The sequence below is a fragment of the Mesoplodon bidens genome (genome assembly GCF_964165515.1).
Source record: "Mesoplodon bidens genome assembly, chromosome: 19".
NCBI lineage: Eukaryota > Metazoa > Chordata > Mammalia > Artiodactyla > Ziphiidae > Mesoplodon > Mesoplodon bidens.
The window spans coordinates 25,124,068-25,150,171 of NC_138179.1; the positions used below are offsets into that span (position 1 = coordinate 25,124,068).

General features: G+C 41.0%; 1 protein-coding gene across 4 annotated transcripts in view; it reads left to right on the forward strand.

Annotated features, from left to right (window-relative positions):
• MAP2K4 (mitogen-activated protein kinase kinase 4) overlaps positions 1 to 26,104 on the forward strand; it is a 107,048-nt gene that overhangs the window by 40,051 nt on the left and 40,893 nt on the right. For all 4 annotated transcript variants that reach the window (XR_014014028.1, XM_081219866.1, XM_081219867.1 and 1 more), the window contains one exon: positions 19,572 to 19,746. Coding sequence is in view for 3 of the 4 variants with exons in the window: in XM_081219866.1 (XP_081075992.1) it covers positions 19,572 to 19,746 (175 nt within the window). In the remaining variant the exon portion in view is untranslated. The remainder of the gene's footprint in view (positions 1 to 19,571; positions 19,747 to 26,104) is intronic.

A 26,104-nucleotide genomic window follows, 5' to 3' on the forward strand; every position in this document is an offset into this window, starting at 1 on the left:
AAGAGGCAACCAAAAGGTGATTGGAAGCTTTGTGATGTGCTTGGTGATATTCACAGTGAGGTGAAGAAGAGGTGCCTGGTTTTTTCCTTTGGAGAATTACCCAGTGTCCTTTTTTCAAAAAGAAATGGGCATGGATTAAACTCAATTGAGAGAATGATTACAGATTCTAAATGAATCAGAAAGAAAGAAAAAGTGTTATAACAGTGTTCCTAAATATTTAAATGCCTAGGCAAGGCACAAACACAGAATCACTAGACAGAGTAATGATAAACAACATTAAGGAGCTAGGGAAAGAAGAGCAAATTAAATCCAAAGTAAGTAGAAGAAAGGAAATAATAAAGATAAGAGCAGAAATTAATGAAATAGAAAATGGACAAATAATAGAGAAAGTCACAAATTCAAAAGTGGTTTCTTGGGAAGTTCAATAAAAGTGATGAACCCCTAACAAGACAGATGAAAGAAAAGAAGAAGCCCAAGTTATCATTGTCAGGAATGAAAGAGGGCAATCACTACAGATCCCACAGGCAGTAATAGCATACTAAGGAAGTATAATAAGTAACTTTATGCCAATAAATTTAATAACCTGAATGATATAGACAGATTCCTTGAAAGACATAAATAATAAAAACTAACCCAAGAAGAAATGGAAAATCTGAATACCCCTATATCTGTTAAAAATTGGATTTAGAGTGAAAAACTTTCACTTTCAAAGGAAACTTGGGGCCCCAGATGGTTTTCCTGGTAAATTTTATCAAACATTAAAGGAATAAATAAGACTAAACTTCCACAAACTTTTTCAGCAAATAGAAGAGTAGGGGGCGTTTCCCAATTCATTTTATGAGTTCAGTGTAACCCAGATATCAAAACTGGAAAGGGATATTATTAAAAAAATACTACAGGGCTTCCCTGGTGGCGCAGTGGTTGAGAGTCCGCCTGCCGATGCAGGGGACACGGGTTCGTGCCCCGGTCCGGGAAGATCCCACATGCCGCGGAGCGGCTAGGCCCGTGAGCCATGGCCGCTGAGCCTGTGCGTCCGGAGCCTGTGCTCCGCAAGGGGAGAGGCCACAACAGTGAGAGGCCCACGTAACAAAAAAAAAAAAAAAAAAAAAAAAAAAAATACTACAAACCACTATCCCTCATGAACATACACTTGAAAATCCTCAGCAAAATATTAACAAATTGAATCCAACAATATATAGAAAGGATAATATGTCATGACCAAGTGGGATTTATCTTAATTTGACATTTGAAAATTATCAATATAATTCACTGCATTAATAAAATAAGGAGAAAAATGGCATAATCATTTCAGTAGATGCAGAAAAAACATTTAACAACATTCAATATCCATTCATTATAGACATTCTCATTAAACTAGGAAAAGAGGGGGGAACTTTCTCAGCTGTTCAAAGTACATCTATGAAAAACCTATAGCTAATATCATACTTAGAGACAAAAGACTTAATGCTTTCTCCAAGATTAGTCATAAGACAAGAATATCTGTACTCACCAATTCTATTCAGTATTATACTGGAGGTCTTAGCCAGTGCAATGAGGTAAGCAGAAGAATTAAAAGACACGAAGATTGGAAAGAAAGAAGCAAACCATAGGACTTCCCTGGTGGTCCAGTGGTAAAGAATCCGCCTTGCAATGCAGGGGACGTGGGTTCGATCCCTGGTCAGGGAACTGAGATCCCACATGCCACGGGGCAGCGGAGCCTGTGCACCACAACTACTGAGCTCGAGTGCCTCCACTAGAGCCCTCCTGCTGCAAACTACAGAGCCCACGTGCTCTGGAGCCCGCACACCACAACTAGAGAAGAGAAAACCTCCTGCCACAACTAGAGAGAAGCCTGCACGCCACAGTGAAAGATCCCTCATGCCTCAACAAAGATCCGTATGCCGCAACTAAGACCCGACGCAGCCAAAAGATAATAATAGTAATAATTAAATAAATAAATAATCTTTAAAAGAAAAGCAAACCAGTCTTTTTTTTTTTTTTTTTTTGGCAGATGATATGACTATATGTGTAGAAAATCCTAGTTAATTTACAAAACATTAGTGACTTTAGCAGGGTCGCAGGATACATGATCATTATTCCAAAATCAACTTAAAACATATTAGTAAAGGAACACCTGAAAAGTGAAATTGAAAAAATGATTGTCAGAGAATGAAAAGGTGTAAAATACTTAGTGATAAATTTAGTGAAAAATGCATAAGACTTCTACACTGAAACTACAAAGCTATAATATGTTGCTGAGCGAACTTAAAGACGTAAATACATGGAATTTATATGGAAATGCAAAGGATCTAGAATAGCCAAAAACAGTTTTATAGAAGAATAAGTTGGAGGACTTAAACTTCAAGGTTTGCTATAAATCTACAGTAATTAGGGCTTTGTGGAAGGACATTAAGGATAGACAAATAGATCAACAGAATAGAATAGAAAGTCCAGTAGACATAAAATCCATTTTTTAAAAAAAATTTATATTGGAGTATGGTTGATTTACAATGTTTTGTTAGTTTCAGGTGTACAGCAAAGTGAATCAGTTATATGTACATCAGTACTTATGTCCACTCTTTTTTTTTTTAGATTCTTTTCCCATATAGGCCATTATAGAGTATTGAGTAGAGTTCCCTGTGCTGTACAGCAGGTTCTTATTATCTATTTTATATATAGTAGGGTGTATATGTCAATCCCAATCTCCCAATTTATTCCTCCCCCACTTATCCCCTAGTAGCTGTATTTGTTTTCTACATCTGTGGCTCTACTTCTGTTTTGTAAATAAGTTTATTTGTACCCCTTTTTTTAGGTAATCAGTATCATGCGATATTTGTCTTTCTGTGTCTGACTTACTTCACTCAGTATGACAATCTCTAGGTCCATCCATGTTGCTGCAAATGACATTATTTTGTTCTTTTTTATGGCTGAGTAATATTCCATTGTGTATATGTACTGCATCTTCTATTTACAATAGCCAGGAAGCAACCTAAATGTCCATCAACAGAGGAATGGATAAAATCCACTTATTTTTGATCAGCTGCCTATACAGTTCAGTGGGGAAAAGGAGAGAATTTCCATGGTGATGGAACAACTGGAAGAAGGAATGGAACAGAGTAAATCTTGATTCCTACTTTATGCCATACGCAAAAAGTAGTTTGACATGGATCATAGATCTATGAGGAAAAATTCTATAAAGCTTATAAAAGAAAATATCCAAATCAGATTGTGATCTGGCATAAGGAAAGATTTTTTTGACAGGACAAAGAAAGAAATAACTACTAAAAAATGATAAATTGGATTTTACCAAAATTTAAAATTTCTGCTCATCAAAAGCTTCTTAAGAAAATAAATAGGCAAGCTACATACTGGGAGAAAATAGTCTCAGTTAATATATCTGACAAAGAACTTTAGTAAATATAATGAAGTACAACACAAAACAAAGAAAAATGTGGGTTAAAGACTTAACAGACATTTCCCCAGCGTGTATAGGAATGGATAATAAGTACATGAAAAACGTGCTTAACAACATCATTGATTAGGGAAATGCAAATTAAAACCACAAGGAAATACCATACATACTGTCAGAATGCATAAAATTTAAAAGACCATGCAGTATATTGGCAAGTATAGGGTGTAATTGGAATTCTCACATATTGTTGGGGAAGTAGAAAGTGGTACAATCACTTTAGAAAACTCTTTGATAGTTTCTTATAAAGTTAAACATACATCTACCTCATGACTCAGGAATTCTACTCATTATTTACCCAGGATGAAAATGTCCTCAGAAAGACTTGCATACAAATGTTCATTAAAAACTTTATTCGTAATTGCCCTCAAACTAGAGACAACCCAGATGTCTAATAATGGAAGAATGGATAAACAAATTGTGGTATATAATTCAATGAAATTCTCAACAGTAAAAAAGAACAAAGTACTGATGCCCACAGTCACATTGATGAATCACCGAAAATGCTGAGCAGAAGAGACCAGACACAAGAAAACACACCATCTGATTGTCTCTATGAAATTCTGAAGGAGGCAAAACTAATTTATGGTGGCTGAAATGAGACAGCATGTGTCTCTGGAGGGGACTGAAAAGCATGGCTGAAGAGAACTTTCCAGGGTGATGTAATATCCTATATCTTGTTAGGGTTGTGAGATATAAGGGTGTACGTGTTTGTTAACTCATCAAACTCAGTACTTAATGGTTTGTGCATTTCACTATATGAAAATGATACTTCAATTACGAAAAGGCCAGAACTATAATGATAAAAATTATGAGTATAGGGCTTCCCTGGTGGTGCAGTGGTTGCGAGTCTGCCTGCCGAGGCAGGGGACACGGGTTCGTGCCCCGGTCTGGGAAGATCCCACATGCCGCAGAGCGGCTAGACCCGTGAGCCATGGCTGCTGAGCCTGCACATCCGGAGCCTGTGCTCCACCACGGGAGAGGCCACAACAGTGAGAGGTCCGCGTATCGCAAAAAAAAAAAAAAAAAAAAAAAAAAAAATTATGAGTATATTATTTACTTTCACTAAACAGTACTTGTGGCTTTCTGTTCTTGTTCTCAAAGCACCTCTGTGTTTCCTCAGTCACTGATAAGTATATGCACCCTGTGTTTTTATTGGATTTGGCTCCTGTGCCTGTGACAAATTTTGTTTCTGCCCATTTGGTTTCCCTTGTCATGATGTTTGAAAGAGACCTAGAGTGAAAACTTAAAGAAGGTTATCAGGTAGCTTTTGAGGATTAATCTGGAACATTCATCGAGTCACATGAGGTGTGGTGTACCCTTAAGTAGTTACAAGGTGCAGGGACATGTTATCTTTACTATGCTTTTAAAAGCACATTTACCGGTGGTGTTTGCTTCCCTCCCTCCCTGCTTCCCTCCCTCCCTCTCTTTCTGTTTTTAAGTATAGAAAAGTATAAAGAAGAAAACCAAAATGGCCCATAATTTTACTGTCCAGATAATTGATGTTACCCTTTAAAAAATGAGTAGTATATGCTTCTAGTAAGAGAATTCAGTTGGTATAGAAAGTTATAAAATGAAAAGCTCCATGTCCTTAATATTGCTCTCTGAAGATACAACTTTATTATAAAGTATAATATGTCCTTTCAGAAAAACTTGTTCATATATCCAGATATGTGATAATTTATATAAAACCATGAAAATATTTATACAAAAAGTAGTTTTATTATACACTGCTTTGTAGCTTTTTTTTTCACATAGTACATCTTGCAGATATTTCTAAATTAGCACATACCCTATTTTTCAGTCAGTTGTGTACCTTTCATTGCATGTTATAGCCAATTTAGATTATTTTCATTTTTAAATTAAAAACAGTGTTTTAAGAATAACTTTGTGTTAGTGAAATATTGCATTTTTTTTAAATTAAAAAATGTTTAATGATTATAGATTGACAGTTTTTGGCCTTTCTCCTATGTTAGGAGACTTGGAAGGCGCAGCTGTGTCTTCTCAGCCCTGGCGCCATTGGCATTTTAGGCTGGACAACTCTTTGCTGTAAAGGCTGTTCTGTGTGTTGTAGGGTGTTTAGCAGCACCTCTGGACCCTACTCGCTAGATGCTGTGGTGCCGCCCCCCCTCCCTCAGCTGTAAGAACCAAAAATGTCTCCAGACCCTTGGGGTGCAGAGTTGCCCCTGGTTGAGGACCACTGACACACACAGCATTGCAGGTACACCCGGATGGTTGCCATTGCCTCTCCTGATGGAGGAGCTGCAGAAGTCAGATACAAGAGATGTGTTCCTCCTTAGCTTGGGGTTTCAATGGGTGCAAAAAAGGGGAATGTAGGGAAGGGATATAGGGATATCTCATAGAGCCCAGGGAGTGCGTCACAGTTTTGTGAGCGACTGACAGCTGTCAGAAACCAAAGCAACCCAATAGGTGTTCTGTCATATGTTCAGCAACTGTTTATTGAATGTCTGCCATCTACTAGGTACTGTGGTGGCCACTGGGTATTTCATGTTGAGAAAAAGAGATGTGAGTGCTGCTTCATGAAGCTTAAGGTTTAGAGGTAGACACAGACATTCAGCGAATGAATGAATGAATGAAATTATAAATAGTATACCTGCTATTGAAGGACTATAACCCGATGCCATGAAAGAATGAAAGAGGGGCCTAATTTGGAGTGGAGATGGTGAAGAGATAGCCATGGAAGGCTTCTAAACCTGTGTAGCTTTTTACTAGGTTTGGGGAAGGGGCTGATAAGAGTGTTCCAGGCGGAGGGAAGAGCATGTATTTGAAGTTTCAAAATATCAAGGTGGGAAAGGTTCAGCTTTTTATGGAACTGAAAGAATGCCAGTTTGAGTGGAGAATAATTGAATGAGAAGGAGAAGTGGATTTAAAGTAAGGGTGGAGAGGTAGTCATGGGCCAGATGATACAGGGTCTTGTAGGCAGAGTTGGGGTGATGTACAAAGTGTAGTGGGAAGCTGTGGCACGTTATAGGCAGGTGAGTGACATGATCTGATTTACGTTCTGAAGTGATGATTCTGGCTGCTGTTTGGGGTACGCACTGGAGAGAGGCAAGAATAGAATTAGGGAGACCCAGCAAGGCTGTAGTAGTGTAGCTGAAATATATGGGTGGTGATGACATTGAGTTGACGTTGGAGGCAGAGGGAAATGGACAGATTCCGGAGATTTTTGGAGGCACCATTCACGGAAATTGGTAATAATTTGAATGTGGGTTGTGAAGAGGGGAAGGCATTCATAGTGACTTCCAGAATTCTGGCTTGAATGATGGGTTCAGTTGCCATTACTGATGGGGGGCCACTGGATGTGTCTGGAGCTTCAGTGGACAAGGGAGCACAGAAGAGCAAGAGTTAAGCTTTAGATGTGCTAAGTGTGAGATGCCTGTGAAATACCCTATCAGAGATATCAAGGAAATAAACATGACACATACTCTGGTGTCGAAAATAAGAGTCTGGTGTGCAGAGAAAAGGGTACAGATGGGAGATAAAAAGTTGAGAGTTGTCAGCATATAGATGATAACATTGTCTAGGAAGAGAGTGTATCTTGATGAGACTGTTGGGTCCAGGGCTGAACCCCGAGGAAATCTGACGTTCAGAAACTGGATACAAGAGGAGCAACAGGCTGAGATAGGAGAGACGTTTGAGAGGTAGGAAGCAAATCCATAGAGGGTGATGTCATGGGAACCGAGCATCATTTCCGAGGGCGGGGGTGGGGGGTGGTCAGCTAGGTCTAATGTTCTGAGAGTACTGGTAAGGCTGCTTTGCTAGTGATGACTCCTGAGATGCCCTTTTAAACTACTCTGATTTCTTGTAATACTTGGGGGGATGGGGTTTTAGCCACCAGTGGAGATTGGAGCCCAAATAGGGAAAGGATCTTATGAAAACTTGTAACCTGTTGGTTTAGGTCTGCTTTCCTAACCTTTTCTATAAGGAGCACAGCCAGAAAAACCATTTCAGTGGTATGCTTTGAGCATAGGTGAGAAACATCAGCTCAAAGGGAATATGCAGCAAGATGTAAACGTGAATGTTTGTGTGTTCTATTACTGTCTTCCTGGTTGATTAAAGAAAAAGTGCTTTCTACTTCATAAGTCAATACTACTGCAGCATACTGCAGATTTGTACAATTAATACCTTCTGTTCACTGAATATGGATATCAAAAGTTGAATGTTGATCTCTGGAGTCTTTGAGCAATTCTTGTAGAAATCTTTCTTTTTTCAGTTTTTCCTCTTGCCTCATCTTAGATCTTAGCAAAGATACTCATTTTGTTAGTAGTGCCAGGAAGCAGGCAGTTTCCATGGCAACTGACAGATTGCGTTTACTGTGGAAATTTCCGGAATTGACAGAGCTGCATTGCAGAAGGATGCATAAAGCACTATTCATCTAGAGATCCTAACAGTATGGACCCAGAAGAACAGTTGCAGTGCTGTGCAGGGTATGTGTTATGTTTATTTTCCTGTCTAAGGAGGATTACGAGTTATGAGGAGAGGGTAAAACAGCTTGAGGCGTTTTAGTATATATGCTGGCTTGCTAAAATCAGAGAAGCTTTGGGAAAAAGGAGGAAAAATAATTTGGGAAGAAAGATGTGTTTGATAGCGTTGGGAGGAAATCAAGATAAAGATCAATGAGGTAGAAGAATGTGATAATGAAATAAGAGGAGAAAACACACTTCAAACTGATTAGATAATAAAGGGGTCTTACAGATAGATGGTGGTTCTAGACACAAGAAGATATTTATTTATCAAAGGAAAATTAGCAGGCGTTGGCAAGCTCAGGGAATCACGTTCTCCTGTACGGGAAGGAGAATGCTGGTAAGGTAATGAGCTGCCACCTGCTGAAGGGCGATGCGCAGCTGTGCGGGCTGCTCTGGGCGTGGGGAGGTGTGCTGCCGCCTCGGGTCCTCCCCTGCACGCAGGGAGAGTAAGGGAAGGGCCGTTAGACCCTCAGTCCTACTCCCTGTGGATTTGTGGAGGATTTTTAAGAAAAAGCCTGAAATGTATCTCGAGATTAAATTCTGGAAATAAAACTATAGGACTTGGGTAGATAAATGGAATTTCTTATCCTCCAGAGCATGATTGTAAATTTGAAAGAGAAATGATATGAAAAATAGATAGGATTTAGGTCATTTAAATGATAGGTGATATCTAGCTGAGTAGATGTCATGTAGGTTATGTAGACAGCAAACTACAGCTCATGAGTATTCATCTAGAGATGAATACAAATGTGGCCTGCTGCTAGTTTTTGAAAATAAAGTTTTATTGGAATGTAGCGACACCCATTTGGTTACACAGTTGCCACAGAGACTTGTGTAGATGGCAAAGCCTGAAATATTTATTGTCTGTCCCTTTACAGAAAAGTTTGGTGACTTGTGATTTAGATGGTGTATTGGATTCCTAGGGCTGCTGTAACAAATTCCCACAGACTTGGTGGCTTAAAGCAACAGAAATTTATTCTCTGGGGTTCAGGAGGCCAGAAATTTTGAAGTCAGGGTGTTGGCAGGGCTGTGCTTCTTTGGAAGACTTTAGAGGAGGATCCTTCCGTCCTATTCCTAGCTCGGGTAGCTCCTGGTGTCCCTTGGGTTTTGATAGTATAACTCCAGTTGCTGCCTGTCCTTACTTCCCTGTCTCTGTGTGTCTCTGTTTCCTTTTCTGTCTCTTTTAAGGACACTCATCATTATATTTAGGGTCCACCCTAATCCAGGATGGTGTTTTCTCGAGACCATTTTCTTAATTACATCTGTAAAGATAAGGTCACCTTCTGAGGTTCCAGGTGGACATACCTTTTGTTGGGGCTACAGTTCAGCCCACTGCATGTGGTGTTAAAGAACTGGGTTTTGGCTTCTTAGACTACATTCTGTGTTAAGGTTTCCTTTGGAAACCTGTGAGACATATCCTCTGAAGTAGACTTGTTGACCTGCTGCAGAGGGTGTTAAATTTACTTTTCAAGGACCGGACAATACAGGCATAGTTAAAAATCATAGCAGACAGCCTCTGTGATGCAAACAGAAGCAGCTGGGTAGAGGTAGTACTGGAATATTCGCAGGAGAAAAGGTACTAAAATATTCACAGGAAACCATGAGCATTGTCTAACGTTACATGTCTCCATCAGTCTCTCCTCAACTCCCACCCCCTAAAAAACAACAAAGTGAATCTGGAAATCTAATGAAAGGTAGTTGGAACCAAAATGAGAATCAGAATTTTGAGAGATAAGACTCATGACTAGATTATGACAATGGGAAATACATATATGATTTAAAATAAGTAGATTCCATACATGAGTAGAGTGAACAGAGCTGTAAGTTTGAGACTTGACTCTGGTTAGAGAGCCTTTGTATCCTTATACGAGCATATGGACTGTTGGCCTAGGCAGGCGAGGTCTGTGATGTTTCCTCTACCTTCTGAGCACATTTATAAGCCATAGTAATGACAGTAGATCTCTATCCTTGCATCCCTCGGAAGTTTCATCTAGCATATTTGGGTATATTTGGAAATGTTTAAGCAGTGATAACATGCCCATGCTGACGAATCACGTGGTAGCCAGGGGATTCCAGGGTGGGTGCTGGAGCTGCAGAGAAAATCCTCCTCACTCTGTGATCTCAGGGACCCCAGCCTAGTGCCTGCGTCCTCAGCTGTGCACCTGAAAATGAAGCCCCTGGTATAGACTTGATGGAGATAATCACCAGCAGAATTAAGCAAAGATGGTTAGAAGTGGATCCAAATTAGGGTTCACCAAGAATAAGCAGTACCAAACTAGCATACTATACTTAAAAAAAAACAAAAAAACGTTACTGGGCTGTAGATCAGGAATTTGCCGTGGGCTGGGTGTTTCTTGATTTCACCATATGTGGGTACAGAGGAGGAACACGAAGCCTGAGCCAGGATTTTCAGGCACAGTTTCCTGAAGGGCAAGACTGGATGAAGTTCGTATATTCTTTCTAATTGAATTCTGTTAGTCTGTGACTGTGTGTATCTTGAACACCAAACTGAGATGTTAGCAAGCGGTAGGAATGGAAGTTTTCTTTTCTTCTTCCTTTAACAAGATGTTTTGTATACTAAGTCCCACCCATGTTGAATTGTGTGCTTCAGCTTAAACAGCTTCAGAGAAAGATTCAAATTTAGCTACAATCACTTTATTTTTTATATAAATTTATTTATTTATTTATATATTAGTTGGCTGCATTGGGTCTTTGTTGCTGCGTGCGGGCTTTCTCTAGCTGTGGTGAGCGGGGGCTTTCTCTAGCTGTGGTGAGCGGGGGCTACTCTTCGTTGTGGTGCGCGGGCTTCTCATTGCGGTGGCTTCTCTCGTTGCGGAGCACGGGCTCTAGGCGCGCAGGCTTCAGTAGTTGTGGCTCACGGGCTCAGTAGTTGTGGCTCGTGGGCTCTAGAGTGCAGGCTCAGTAGTTGTGGCACACAGGCTTAGTTGCTCCGTGGCATGTGGGATCTTCCCTGACCAGGGTTCGAATCCGTGTCCCCTGCATTGGCAGGCAGATTTTTAACCACTGCGCCACCAGGGAAGCCCTACTACAATTACTTTAACTTTTAATTTTTCTGTTGGCATCTAGAATCTATGTATGGAAATAGAATGAGATAAGGTTTAAAGCATAGATTGGGATTAAATTAAGCTGGTTGATCATAGTTCATAAAAGCTAAAATTTAAGTACTATAAGGGGTTCAAAAATATACTAGATTTCAAGTAGATATATTATATAAAATAGATACATAGCAAAACGTGTCTGTTAATAAAATTTATTTCTATAAAATCTTTTTTTCTCATTGACTTATTTAGATAAATGTCCCCCCAAAATAATAAAAATAAGCTTGAGAATCTAGTTGTTTCATAGATATGTGTTTAAAAGATAATTCACATAGTAATAGTACTAAAAATAAGCTACAGGTTAGGAATAAAAATAGTGGTTCAGACCCTTGGTTCTTATTTGCTTGAGGAACTAAAGTTATGACTTTATAAAAGCAGTTTCATATTTGTAGTACAAAATGATGTATGAGTAGCAGCTGCCTGCTAAAATATTTAAGAAACAAAGGTGAAAATATGAAACATAGAAAATTAAGACAACTTAATGCTAAACGCTATTCTTATTGCTAATAACAATAACAGCCAGGGTAAAGAAAAAATGTACCCAGGGTTTCTCTTCCAACATTCCTGCAGAGACTGCCTGAGGTAAGGGGGCCCCTTCTGAGCCTCTAGTCTCAAAGACCGAGCATCTTCATTCTCTTTCCTGCCCTCCCCCCGTCACTGGTAACTACAGAAAATACCTGGAGAGGGACGGGAGGAGGAGGAGAGGTGGATGCAGACACATTCCACTGGATAGTGTGGTCGTTCTGAGAAGTGTTGTAGGTGGACGCAGAGAAGGGTTGTAGCAGCAAAGTAGACTGAGAGTTGTATTTTTATATTTGCTGCCGTCAGCTGAGAGCACAGCATTAGAGAACAAGGAGGTTGCGGGGAGGAGCATTTGCCTTTGGAGCAGTGAGTGCTTTGATTGAATGCACTGAGCCCTGGATGCCTCACACTGTACACGTGCTTTCAGCTGTAGACGTGGGACAGGCAGATCCCTTTCACACAGAGTGGGGCCCAAGGAAACTCAGTCTCTCTCTCTTGACAGTTTTGAGGTATAATTGACATGTAATAAACTACCTATTTAAGGTGCACATTTGCTGAGTTTTGAGGTGTGTGTGCACCTGTGAGACCACCACCACAGGCAACATCATGAACACATTCATCATCCCCCAGAGAGCTTCCTCCTGCCCCCTTGTAGCTTTTATATCCACACGTTTGATTTGGTTCTTCTCTCCATTCTTTAGTTTCTTGAACATATGGAATACAGTAATAAACACTGTTTCATTGTCCTTGTCTACTTATTCTAGCATCTCTGTCATTTCTGGGTCACTTTGAATTGGTTGCTTTTTCTCCTTATGATGGGTCATAGTATCTTGCTTCTTTGCATCTTGATGATTTTAGATTGCATGCCAGACATTGGGTGCTGGCTGTTTTTGTATCTTATAAATATTTTTGAGCTCTGTCCTTTGGTTAAGTTCCTCGGAAACAGTTTGATCCTTTCGGGTCTTTTTCTTCAGCTTCGGTAGGTGAGACCAGATCCTTCGGCGTGCTTTCCTGAATTCCCCCATGAGTTGTGGAGTTTTCCACTCTTGTGGGCAAGAACGGGAGTTGTTGCATGAGCCTGGGTATCGTTCCCTCTAGTGCTTTTGGGTGGTTCTTTCCGCAGCCTTGTGTAGGTTCCTCATAAGCTTGTGCTGGTCAAGGGGGGCCCCTGCACGTCTGTGGGGTCCTCCTTCTGTGCGGCTCCCTCTTACCTAGTGCTCTGCCTCGAGAGCTCGGTCTCCCCAGACTCCCAGGTCCGTCGCCTCCTCGTGAGGATCTGCTGGATCTGCCCCCCTGTGTTGCGGTCTGTGCAGTCTCCCGAGGCAGTACGCACGCTGGGGTGGCTGCAGGGCTCCCCTCGTGTATTTCCTGCCTCTCAGCGCTCGCTCGCTGCCTTTTGTTGTCCGCTGTCCAGGGTCTTCAAGACCTTCCCGTGTATTGTCTTTTTTTTTCAGTTGTTTCAGGTGTGAGTATCAGTCTGTCTCCTGATGCTCCATAATAGCCCAAGCACAAGTGCCACAGACACTCATCGTGACATAGGAGGAGAATTATGGAATTAGGGAATAATATCTTCAATGCTTTGAGAAAGAGCATCTCTGAATATGATATTTTCCAGCATTCAAAGTCGTTTTTTACAAGAATAATCAGCATTTGTAATAAAGTAGAAGAAATCATGGCATTCATAAAAAAAGGATTGGAAAATACTGAGGAGAGAACAAATTTGGATAAATAGGCAACAGAATTACTGAAAAGGGTGATAGATGAGAAAAAAAGACATTGCTAGGGAACTGAAAATGCAGTGGTGGAATGAAATCCATATTGCATGTGGAACTTAAATGGTACTGCATGACAGCAAAAGAAAAGAATGTGATGGGGATAATTGATTTGAAAACATACAAAGTACCACATTTTTTACGTATGTAAATGCATAAATACAATCGGAAGGTAAACAACACCCTGGAGAAATATTTGCAATACAGGAGGAAGGGTTGATAGGTATGTTAATAGAAAAAGAACTTTTTAGCAGAAACAGCGACAGCAAAACAGACACCCGTCTAGGAGGGCTCTGGCTAAGGGGATGTTATCTCAGGTAGTTAACCAAAGAAACGCTGTTTACCAAATAGCTCAGAACATCCAACTCCAAGAGTAATAAATCAAAATGCCACTTAAGAGTGAGAGATCTAACCCCAGTCACCTTTCCGGTTGGCCTGAGGGAAAGGGTGCAATGGGCCAGGCACAGGCTCTCCCTGCTGGTGCTGCTCAGTCAGCGCAAACTCTCCAGGCAGCGTTATGCAACCATGTGGACCCTGTAATGGCTGATACGTCAACGATGCACTCAGTGAAGTCTGTAAAGCAGTAGGTGCAACAGGTCATTCGGTGACCTATCCACATAGTACAGAAAAATGCAAAGGATCTATAGTGAATTGTTAATAGTGCTTTTCTCTGGATTATGATTGATTTTTCTTTTTAAATTTCTCTTCTACCTGTCTAGCTGTGAGAGGGATTTAGGATTGGGTAGTCTGCTTGGAAAAAGAGGTTCAGGAACTTGTCCTGCTGCTGAATTTGCACAGCAGAACCCTGTGTTTAGTAGATAGTGGGCTGGGGCTAGAGCTCTCCCAGGTAACCTTGGTCGTGCTGTTCTGTTTCTTTAAAAAACAAGCCCACCCACCTACATACAAACCCCCAGGCAGCTTTATCAGACACATGAGGTAGAAATAAAGCTTTTCTCAGGGCCCAGTCTGATTACGTTCTGGAACATTATGTCACAGTTCTTTAGTTGTTTTGGAATAGGAAGGATTTCAGAAATTCATGGATTAGTCTGGGCCAATGAAGGGATGGTAATTAAAATACAGTAGTGATGATTCAGTATTAAATAGTAAACGGACAAGTTGCTCATTTCTGTCCAGAAGCTCAGTGAGAGAAAGTACTGAGACATGCAGATGGCCAACAGACACTTGAAAAGATGCTCAATTATCACTAATTATTAGAGAAGTACAAATCAAAGCCACAATGAGATACCACCTCACAGCTGTCAGAATGGCCATCATCAAAAAGTCTACAAATAATAAATGCTGGAGAGGATGTGGAGAAAAAGGAAACTTCCTATAGGACTATTGGTGGGAATGTAAATTGGTGCAGCCGCTGTGGAGAACAGTATGGAGGGTCCTTAAAAAACTGAAAATAGGGCCTCCCTGGTGGCGCAGTGGTTGAGAGTCCGCCTGCCGATGCAGGGGATACGGGTTCGTGCCCCGGTCCGGGAGGATCCCATATGCCGCGGAGCGGCTGGGCCCGTGAGCCATGGCCGCTGAGCCTGCGCGTCCGGAGCCTGTGCTCCGCAACGGGAGAGGCCACAACAGTGAGAGGCCCGCATACCGCAAAAAAAAAAAAAAAAAAAAAAAACTGAAAATAAAGCTACCATATGATCCAGCAGTCCCACTCCTGGGTATATATCTGGAAAAAAACCCCTCTAATTTGAAAAGATACATGCACCCCAAGGTTCATAGCAGCACTATTTACAATAGCCAAGACATGGAACCAACCCATGTGCCCATCAACAGACAGCTGGTTTAAGAAGATGATATATATATACGGAATATTACTCAGCCATGACAGAGAATGAACTATTGCTATTTGCAGCAACATGGATGGATCTAGAGAATATTATACCTAGTGAAGTAAGTCAGAGAAAGACAAATACTGTATATCATATATGTGGAATCTAAAAAATAATACAGGGGCTTCCCTGGTGGCGCAGTGGTTGAGAATCTGCCTGCCAATGCAGGGGACACGGGTTCGAGCCCTGGTCTGGGAAGATCCCACATGCCGCGGAGCAACTAGGCCCGTGAGCCACAACTGCTGAGCCTGCGCATCTGGAGCCTGTGCTCTGCAACAAGAGAGGCCGCGATAGTGAGAGGCCCGCGCACCGCGATGAAGAGTGGCTCCTGCTTGCCGCAACTAGAGAAAGCCCTCGCACAGAAACGAAGACCCAACACAGCAAAAATAAATAAATTAAATAAATAAATAAATAAATAAATAATAATAATAATACAAATGAATCTATATACAAAATGGAAATAGACTCACAGACATAGAAAACAAACTTATGGTGCTAACTCCCCCTGCCCTTGAATACGTAGACTTACCCACCCTGTGAGCGGCAGCCCGATATAAGGCATGAGAGAGACATTGCCAGAGCATGTGTACCCTCCCTGTAGGGTTAGCTCTGAAAGAGAGGAATTGAATGGAGTGTGTTCAGTTTCTTCTCTGTATTCACTGATCAGTCAGTAAGGCCTCAGGTGAGAGACCAGATCCCTCTGCATGGAACAGTGAGGCGTGGGAGGAATAAGTGTTCCCTTCAACAATTGGGAGAGGTAAGCCCTAAAATCTTTGATATTTTCCAGTCATTCATATGGCATCTTCTTATAAAGCCAGGGAATATTGTCGTTTGAAAAGGAACATGAAGATACTGACCACATGGGACATATACCCAACCTGTTTATAGTAGCTGTTGAATATCTGTTGGTAAGAGATGGTACGTCCATGAATTGATTTTCCAAATTTGATTAAAATTGATAAGGTTGATTAATTTTTTTTTTTTTACGTTTTAATCCTTTGTGTTGGTGTCTGTAGATTTCACCAGAGTCTATTATTACCACTAAAATTCTACTAGCTTTATATAGGAGAAAATATATTAATGGTAACATCAGTGTATATCTAAACAGCTTCCCTGGTGCTGTTAATATCTATCCAAAAATATATACTGTTTGAAATACTGTATTCAAGAGATACATTATGCGTTTAATTCAGATTTGTGATCTGTAAGGCATTAAAAAAATATAAGTGTGTAGCTGAGTTTTTACCTGGAATGTGTATCATTTGATAATCTAATTACAAGTCCTAATATAACAAAGACTACTAAAACTTGTTTTCATATTAAAGACCTCTAAATCCAGAGGAGAATATTACTAAGTTTTCTATGGACTTTTTTCTACTGGACTTTCCTATGTAGAGGGCTAGATAGGGGGCTGGGATTGTATTCCTTTCTGAGACTTGGGTTAATTTGAGATTTGGAACCTCAGTCCTTTACTTGTTTCTTGAGTGGACCCAGCAAAAACATTGGAGGGGTGTCCTGGTTAAGTATTGCCCATGTAGAGCACTTACCCTATTTTAGAAGGAATATAAGAGTAAATAACTTGTTTACTGGTAGGCAGAGGCGTTGAGGATGACTTACAGGTTTGTGGAGTTGAGTCAAAGTAATTTCCAGGTAAGAAATTAATAATGAAATGACTGGGAGTTTCTGATACTGTCTAATAGAAGTAACACTTAAATCTTGTTTGATAGATTTGCTTAAAGTTAAAGAACTGTAACTAGGGTTTTGGCCGCTTGGTACAGTTGCCTCAGTGATTGACTGCTAGAGTTTCATGGTAAAGGTTCAAGTCAGGCTTCCAGATCTGGTTACTACAGTGCTTTATCTACGTACAGTTCTTCTTTGGAAGCAATCATGGTTGGACTAACTCTTATAACAGTAGCTGTGAAATTGACTCAGTTTCATTGGAAAGATCGCCAGTCCAGTACGAATGAAGACTCTATGAACATGCCTTGGTGATGGCATAACCGTAGCATGTTTTTCCGTGGTTTTCACAACTCTTTTCCTGTCTAAGTGGGAAAATGGAACTCTGGGTAGTAATCACATTCTCCTGTTCATCTTTTTCTTTTGCAGCTGTATTGAGATATCATTCATACACCATACTGCTCACCCATTTAAACTGTATAACCCTACTGCTTTTAGTATATTCAGGGTTGTACGTCTGTCACCTTACTCAATTTTTGAACATTTTCATTAGCCTAAGAAGATAACTCACATTCCTTATCTGTCAATCTGTTCACTTTCAAAAAGAAAAAAGAATCTTATCCAGAAACCATACAGCAGTCCTACAGTAAGCTAAACTATTAGCAGAGATATTTCATAATTCTAAAATTTGATCTTCAGTGTGATAGACAATATTATAACTCATTTTTCTCTGACTTTATGCAGTAATGAAATATTCATTTCATTTCTCAGGAATGCTAGCAACAGACGTTATATGATACAGTGTAATCATGAGTGATAGTCTTTGCCATATTCTATTGGCTAGAAGCAAGTCGCAGGCCCCATCCATATTCAAACAGAGGAGCTTATGCAAAGATGTAGGTGCCAGGAAAGTGGAGGTCATGGGCAGCACCTTAGAGCCTGGCTGCCACTACCGTCAGCAGTAGGCTAGTGCTGTATATTTCACCAGTGATTAAATTGAGCCATAAAGATGGTGTTTTCTTGCCAATGATCGTAGAACAATAGTCATTATTCATGGAACTTCTTTATGTTAGAATATTTCCTGGCTTAATCTGTCTACTTCATGAAAAAGATTACTGAGAAAATTAGTTACTGGGCTTCATCTGCTTGCCTAGATTTGATTTCCATCTTAGCCAGTTCAAGCTTCACCTCCATACCTGAATGGTCACTTATGCCACTGCTTTCTGGGCTTCCTTTGACTCTACATGCTAGGGTATATATAATATTGGTGAAAGTATTTTGTAAACTGAAAAGAACTTGTTATGAATGAAAGCTGGTCTCAAGACTTACTAAAGTTATGATTTGAGAAGCTGGCATTTGGAATGCTGGTTCACTAAGTTGTTATTTAGACAAAGCGTAGTAACTTTTTAACTCTGACCTTGACTCTTGGTTATCATTATTATCAGTACTAGTATAAATGATTATTCTGGGGGAGTGATTTTAAAATTCTAAATATATGAGAACCTTAAAAGTAACTACAAAAAACAGTTCTACTAATCTGAGAAAACATTTCCTGAATTTTGGAAGAAGAAGTAAATAACCAATCATGTTCTTGCTTGTGTCATTAGATCAGATTTTAAAAGAGATTCTGATCATTTAATATGAAATTGAAGAAATGTAGATGATATTCAATGGAATCTTTTTCTTTATGTCTGTTGCACTCTCTGACTTGATACAGTTCATCCCTACACGTTGGTATGTGTGTGAGAGAGAGACAGACAGACACAAACGAGATTGATTTTACATTTTTCATTGGATTTGCTTTTTTACAAAGTATGGTTAGAAGTTAATACTTTGATCTCCGTGCTGGCATTTTGGAGATGATTTTTTTATTTAATGAAAATCTGTAACAAGTGAGCGCTTCTGTCCATAAATCATTCTTTTTTCACCCCATTGCTCTATCTGTTGATCAAGGGCTGAGAGGCTCAATTTTGAATAGCACATGGTAGTTTTCCTCTTAGAGCCAGCTGGCTAGTTGTTTAACTCTTCTCCCACCTCAGCACGGCTTTAGCATGAATAGGGCAGTATCCTAAGGTGCTCATTCCCAAACTTCGCTAGAAATCATCTGGGTATCTCTAAATATACTGTTTTTTGACCCCTATCCCCACATATTCTGATATAATAGCTATATGATGATACCTGGGCATTGGGATTTAATAAATCTCCCCAGGTGATTCCGATGAGCAGCAAAGTTTGTGAACAGCTGTATTAAGGATTGAGGACCTGGAATAATTAATGTTGGGTAAGGTAGGATAAGAACTTTTTGGAAATGAGGTTTGTAGCACCTGCGATTCTGCATTTTATAATGCAGTTTTGCAAAGTTTGGAGAAGATCTCGTATTTGGAAATGAAACTGGTCTGCAGTATTAGTTTCTTCAGTAAATGGAAATTTGGTTTTATGAATCCCGTAAAAGCTAAGTTTATTGACTCCCTGAATTTAGGCCTTTCTTAATTAACTCAGTGTGTAAAAAACCAAGATGACACAAATGAACAACAACAAAAAAAATCCCCGGAAACCCAGAGCGCAGACTGTTCTAGTAACTGATGAGAAAACAAATTTTCCCACGCATTAATCAGTGCTAGCTAAAAGAAAAAAGTCAAAACCTATTTAAAATGTGGAAAAATTGCTTCCCAATATTTTAACAGAGAGAGACTGAGAACACACAGCATTGAATCGTCAGGAAAACTGAAGATCTCCCCTGAGCAACACTGGGATTTCACTGCAGAGGACTTGAAAGACCTTGGAGAAATTGGACGAGGAGCTTATGGTTCTGTCAACAAAATGGTCCACAAACCAAGTGGGCAAATAATGGCGGTTAAAGTAGGTGATGCCCATGATTACTTTTGGTACTTTAGTCCACTCGGTGCAATTTTTTGGTGCAGTAACACCACTACTGCTCTTTTCTTACTGGTATGGTAAATATGGGTGTTCCTGAAATGGTTTCTCCGAATCCTTTTGAGGGTGTTTTGTATAGAGGTTGTCTTATCGGTGGCATGTTTCCTGCCTCTCGGGAGACATGAGTCCTGAGGTGTGCATGTTCCCTGCACTTTCGGCATGATCCTTTAACATGTTTTAAACTTCAGGCCCTCCCGCTGGCTGCCAAGGTGAGTTCCGGTGGGGCGGCCGCACCCTGGGGGCCGGGCAGTGCCGCGCCGCGCCAGAGCTGCACGGAGACGCGGCGCACTGGGTTGGGCAGGGTGCGGGGCTAGGGCTAACAGCAGGCTCGCTGACGGTTTCCCGGAAACCACGCACATGCTGTTGCCACTAACCTCAACCTTACTCGGTCCTGACCGGCTCGGCTTCTCTCTGTTTTTTGCACCTCCACTCAGTACCGCCCTGTGCCCTGGCTCCAAGGTTGTACTGAAACGCATACTCTGTGATGCTGCTGTCCCCGTCTGTCATTACTGTGAGTGTCGTGCCACTTAATATGTTCATTTCAAACAAAAACATCAAGAATGGCCAGAAGTGGAGATTGGCCGCTAGACTGTACCTGGCAGGCTTATGTTGGTACCTGTGGGGAACTCATGGTTTCCGTCTGACTCCTAGGGGGCCCACGTCATTGTAACTTGTTCATGTGTTTGTTCATATGTTTAACGAATATTTGCTCTGTGTAAGATATTTCAGGAAAGTCAGCGATGGGGGGAGGGGGGCAGTTTAAAAGGAAAAAATGAGATATGGCCACACTCTCATCGAACTTAAAATTTTTATGGGAACAGATACTTTCCCAGTTTGCAAGAACTGAGAATGGGTTTGCCGACAGTCTAAGCTAATCCTCTTCCTGTTAGTCCCCTCCCTATTTTGAGAGTTTATCAAAATGGCTTGATGAGAGGAGTGACCTGTTTCCTACTTGACTTTTGGGAGTGGATTTGTGTCACATTAATATAAAATGCTGCCTGTGTTGAAGTTTATTGTGAGCAAAATGTTACTCTGTTTTAGCCTCCTTCACTGTTGAGCATTTCTCTTTGCTGGGTTATATAAAACTAATGAAAAATTAATGGTGGGGAGAAACCTTAGGATTCTCTCTATGGGCTCCTAACCTGTTTTTGGTCGTATTTCTTTTACAATGTGGTGACAACTGTAGACTTTTTTCTTGGGAAGATGGATACATATACAAAATTTTGCGTATAACCACAGACCTCTAAAGATGCCCAGGCTAAGACCTCTGCTTTGGATTAACCTGTTGAAATAAAATGTTGTTTTTCTTGGAATGTAAAATAATTTCTCTCTTTTTATGTTGTGAACTGTAGTGTGAGTGGAAAGAAAGTCATTTTATTTAGACTTTTCTGCATGAGTGTTGAATTGCCCTTATGTACTGTCTGTGCATGACGCTCACTTTTACTTGGCTGGGGCTTAAGGGAAAGCTATCCTATATAACTAAAGTCCTAAACTTTTCTCCCAGATACCAGGGAAGCTACTTTTTAAATAATTATGTCCTGCTTTTTTCAGTCTGTGCTATGTGTGCTTTACTATGTTGATCAGCATCATAAACTGTTTTGGTAATCTGGATAGACTTTAATCATGGTTAATAGGTTTTAAAGGTAAATAAAGAAGTTCCTTCGTTTGGATGTTAAAGTTTTTCTTAATTTGCTAACATTTCAACTGTATAATGCTTAGTCAAATTTTGGAAGAATTTAAGAGTGAAAACAGGAAATTGTTGTCTGCCATTTGTAATCTGATCTTATTTTGAGATCCCCTGTTGGAAATGCTATTAAAAACCCCTACTCTTAAGAAGTACTCCTCAGGTGGTGATGGGACCCACAGACTGATAACTGTCACGTCTGTACTCACAGGTGATGCTGTGTATCTTTGTCACCTTGAATTCTTGAGCAAGCATCATAGTTTAGCATGGGAGTGGTGGCAGGGCAATTTAAAATGAAAAAGGAAAAACTGAGATATGGCCACACTCTCACTGAACTTGGTAATCTGACATTCCAGTCAACATATTGATGGGGTGTGTAAGGACTGGATTTCATGAGTTCGTATAATACTGGAAGAGTGTTTGTGCATTAATATATATTAAAATTGGATACCAATTTGATGACTAGTATATGCCATCTACTACAAATTTAAAACGTATTATTGTTGGTCTCACTGAAAAAACTTAGCCCTTCATCATACCGAGAGTTTATTCACTCTTCACTTAGGCACACAGACCAGACTGACGAGTGAAGATACACAGAGGCATTGTACGATTGAGGAGTTAGATCTGACATTTTACACGTAGATGGCTCTGTTCCTGAGCACACACTGGGTTTATCTCTGAGATGAGGACTGGGGAGATTTAAAGGAACTGTGAGACAGAGGTTCACACTCCTGTAAGTTTTCCTTGGTGTTGGTGAAATGAGAAACCCACTAGAAGTAGCTGTATACTAAGTGTCTTATGCACTTAATATAGAAGGATTTCTTTTTTTTTAACATCTTTATTGGAGTATAATTGCTTTACAATGTTGTTACTTTCTGCTGTATAACCAAGTGAATCAGCTATACGTATACACATATCCCCATATCCCCTCCCTCTTGCATCTCCCTCCCACCCTCCCTATCCCACCCCTCTAGGTGGTCACACAGCACCGAGCTGATCTCCCTGTGCTATGCAGCTACTTCCCACTAGCTATCTGTTTTACAATTGGTAGTGTATATATGTCCATGCCACTCTCTCACTTTGTCCCAGCATACCCTTCCCCCTCCCCGTGTCCTCAAATCCATTCTCTACGTCTGTGTCTTTATTCCTGTCCTGCCCCTAGGTTCTTCAGAACTAATTTTTTTTTTTTAGATTCCACATATATGTCTTAGCACACGGTATTTGTTTTTCTCTTTCTGACTTACTTCACTCTGTGTGACAGACTCTGGCTCCATCCACCTCACTACAAATAACTCAATTTCGTTTCTTTATATGGCTGAGTAATATTCCATTGTATATATGTGCCACATCTTCTTTATCCATTCATCTGTCGATGGACACTTAGGTTGCTTCCATGTCCTGGCTATTGTAAGTAGTGCTGCAGTGAACATTGTGGTGCATGACTCTTTTTGAATTATGGTTTTCTCAGGGTATATGCCCAGTAGTGGGATTGCTGGGTCGTATGGTAGTTCTATTTTTAGTTTTTTAAGGAACCTCCATACTGTTCTCCATAGTGGCTGTATCAATTTACATTCCCACCAATAGTGCAAGAGGGTTCCCTTTTCTCCACACCCTCTCCAGCATTTATTGTTTGTAGATTTTTTAAAAATAAATTTATTATTTTATATTTATTTTTGGTTGTGTTGGGTCTTCGTTGCTGCACGTGGGCTTTCTCTAGTTGCGTCTACTCTCCATTGCGGTGCACTGGCCTCTCACTGCAGTGGCTTCTCTTGTTGCAGAGCACGGGCTCTAGGCACGTGGGCTTCAGTAGTTGTGGCACACAGGCTCAGTAGTTGTGGCTCGCAGGCTCTAGAGCACAGGCTCAGTAGATGTGGCGCACAGGCTCAGTTGCTCCGCAGCATGTGGGATCTTCCTGGACCAGGGCTCGAACGTGTGTCTCCTGCATTGGCAGGTGGATTCTTAACCACTGTGCCACCAGGGAAGTCCCTTGTTTGTAGATTTTTTGATGGTGGCCATTCTGACCGGTGTGAGGTGATACCTCATTGTGGTTTTGATTTGCATTTCTCTAATGATTAGTGATGTTAGGCATCCTTTCATGTGTTTGTTGGCAATCTGTATATCTTCTTTGGAGAAATGTCTGTTTAGATCTTCTGCCCATTTTTGGATCGGGTTGTTTGTTTTTTTGATATTGAGCTGCATGAGCTGCTTGTAGATTTTGGAGATTAATCCTTTGTCAGTTGCTTCGTCTGCAAATATTTTCTTCCATTCTGAGGGTTGTCTTTTCGTGTTGTTTATGGTTTGCTTTGCTGTGCAAAAGCTTTTAAGTTTCATTAGGTCCCATTTGTTTATTTTTGTTTTTATTTCCATAAAACAGGAGGTGGGTCAAAAAGTATCTTGCTGTGATTTATGTCATAGAGTGTTCTGCCTGTGTTTTCTTCAAAGAGTTTTATAGTGTCTGCCTTTACACTTAGGTCTTTAATCCATTTTGAGTTTATTTCTGTATGTGGTGTTAGGGAGTGTTCTAATTTCATTCTTTTACATGTAGCTGTCCAGTTTTCCCAGCACCACTTATTGAAGAGGCTGTCTTTTCTCCATTGTATATTCTTGCCTCTTTCATCAGAGATAAGGTGACCATATGTGTGTGGATTATCTCTGGGCTTTCTATCCTGTTCTGTAGGAGGATTTCTTTATCAGACATTAAGCTTATCCTGGAAATTATCCTAAGATTTACTTGCAGTATCTGCACCAAAGTGAACTGTGGTATCAACCTGATTTTTAAAAATTATTGTTTATTCCTCATTTTTAGTTTTGAGGGAGCCCTTCCCCAAATTTATTTTGCCACATATAAGAAATGTTTGAAAAAATGAGTTCTTAGTTACAGGAAATAATTATCTCCAAGAGATAATTAATCAAAAAATCAGTTATGATATCATAAATTAGATTCAGCAAGATAACACACAATATATGTAAGAGTTGTACTTACGATAGTTTCTTGACCTTTGGCCTGAGCACAGTTCCCCAAGCTGCCAGGGAGGTTCTGTGTTAGACCTAGGATGTGGGAAATTTGAATCCTTCATTTTTAATTGCACACGCTTGGGTAAGCAGGTTTTACTCTTCTGTGAGTAGTTTGTCTTGTACTATTTTGTCTAACTCTGCCTGAGCGACTGAGTCACGGGACTGCTGAGGGCAAAGGCATCGTTGCCTCAGGGTCTTTTAAAGCTCAGGAAGGATGTCCTTTGACGCCGGCTGGTACTTCAGGCTTGGATCAGTATCCTCTGAAAATAACATTTATTTCACACCCCGTTTTGCACGATGGTGGAATAACCACTGAATGAAAAGATTAGACACGCACAGTCACCATCCCCTAAGGTGAAGTAGGGCTTAGCTAAGCTCTGCTTAGCTGTCCGGCAGGGCTGGTTATTACAACCAATTCTGGGAAGAGCCCAGAATTCAGGCCAAGCGTTTGAAGAAGCAATCAGGATTAGGTTTCCAAGCTAGGGTTAGAGAAATTCAAATCTGGGAGAAACCCCCAGCAGAGTTAGTCCACAGATGATCAGAATCTACTCAAAACAATCCAGGGACACAGGAGTAAAGAGTTAGGAAGAGTAGCTGCAGTGCCACGGTTCAGGCCCATGGCTGGAATTGAGTGGGACAGCAAAGGCAGATGGCTACCAGAGGGAGGAGTGACCTCCTGCAGGCCTGGACCGCCGCCTGCCTGTTAATTAGGTCCGGATTGACTTCTTGAAGGATCGTGCCCTGTTCTTGTTTGTAGGCTGTGAGAGAAAAAACAGGGGAGAGTAGGAAAGGATGAAAATGGGAGGGAATAGAAAGGAATGAAACTGCTGTCGCTGAAGACAGAAGGCAGTGGAACTTGGAGGGTGAACGCGGGAGTAAAGGTCTCATCTCACTGGAGAGTGGAGCTGACGCTGGGCCTCTGGATGGGGTAGGAAGGTGTGAAGGTTGTCACTGCTGGTCACTACGATGAGCTTTGAGTCTTCTAATTGAGAAGTTCCCTGAGTTAATCAGAAAAACAGTCGGCTCTTTGCAGTTTGTGACCTCATATTTAAGGGTTTCAGGTGTTTCCCTTTCTTGGCCATCTGCCTGACATGTGTTACTCCTTCCACCCTCGGTGCTCTTCCTCTACTCTTCCAAGTCTCCTGCTGCGCTGGTTTAACTTTTCCTGATCCTGGGCTGCTAGCCCGATCTCGATTCCTGCATTCTTGCCTCTCCTTGGTATTTGGGTCTTGACGTCAGTGTGCTTGAGCTGAGACCCAGGTTACCCCGATGCCTGGTGGGAAGGACCAGCGCCCTCCGCCCGAGAGCATCAGCACCCACAGCCCAGCCCTCCCTGAGCAGAGCAGCGTGGGGCTTTCGCCTGCTCACTGGGTGGGCCTCCTGTGCAGGTGGAGCTGCGGGTGTCGGGAGGCAGCTGGGCAGTGGGGACCTCGCCATTGCTGTCAGAAGTTCAGTGCCGAGTAGTTTGCGTGGGGACCGTGAGCACTGTCGGAGGAGGGCCATTTTAGTCTCAAGCGTTGGTCTTGCACAGTGTTCTGAAGGCAGTAGAATGACACTTGACAGGCGTGGCCTTAATTAGAA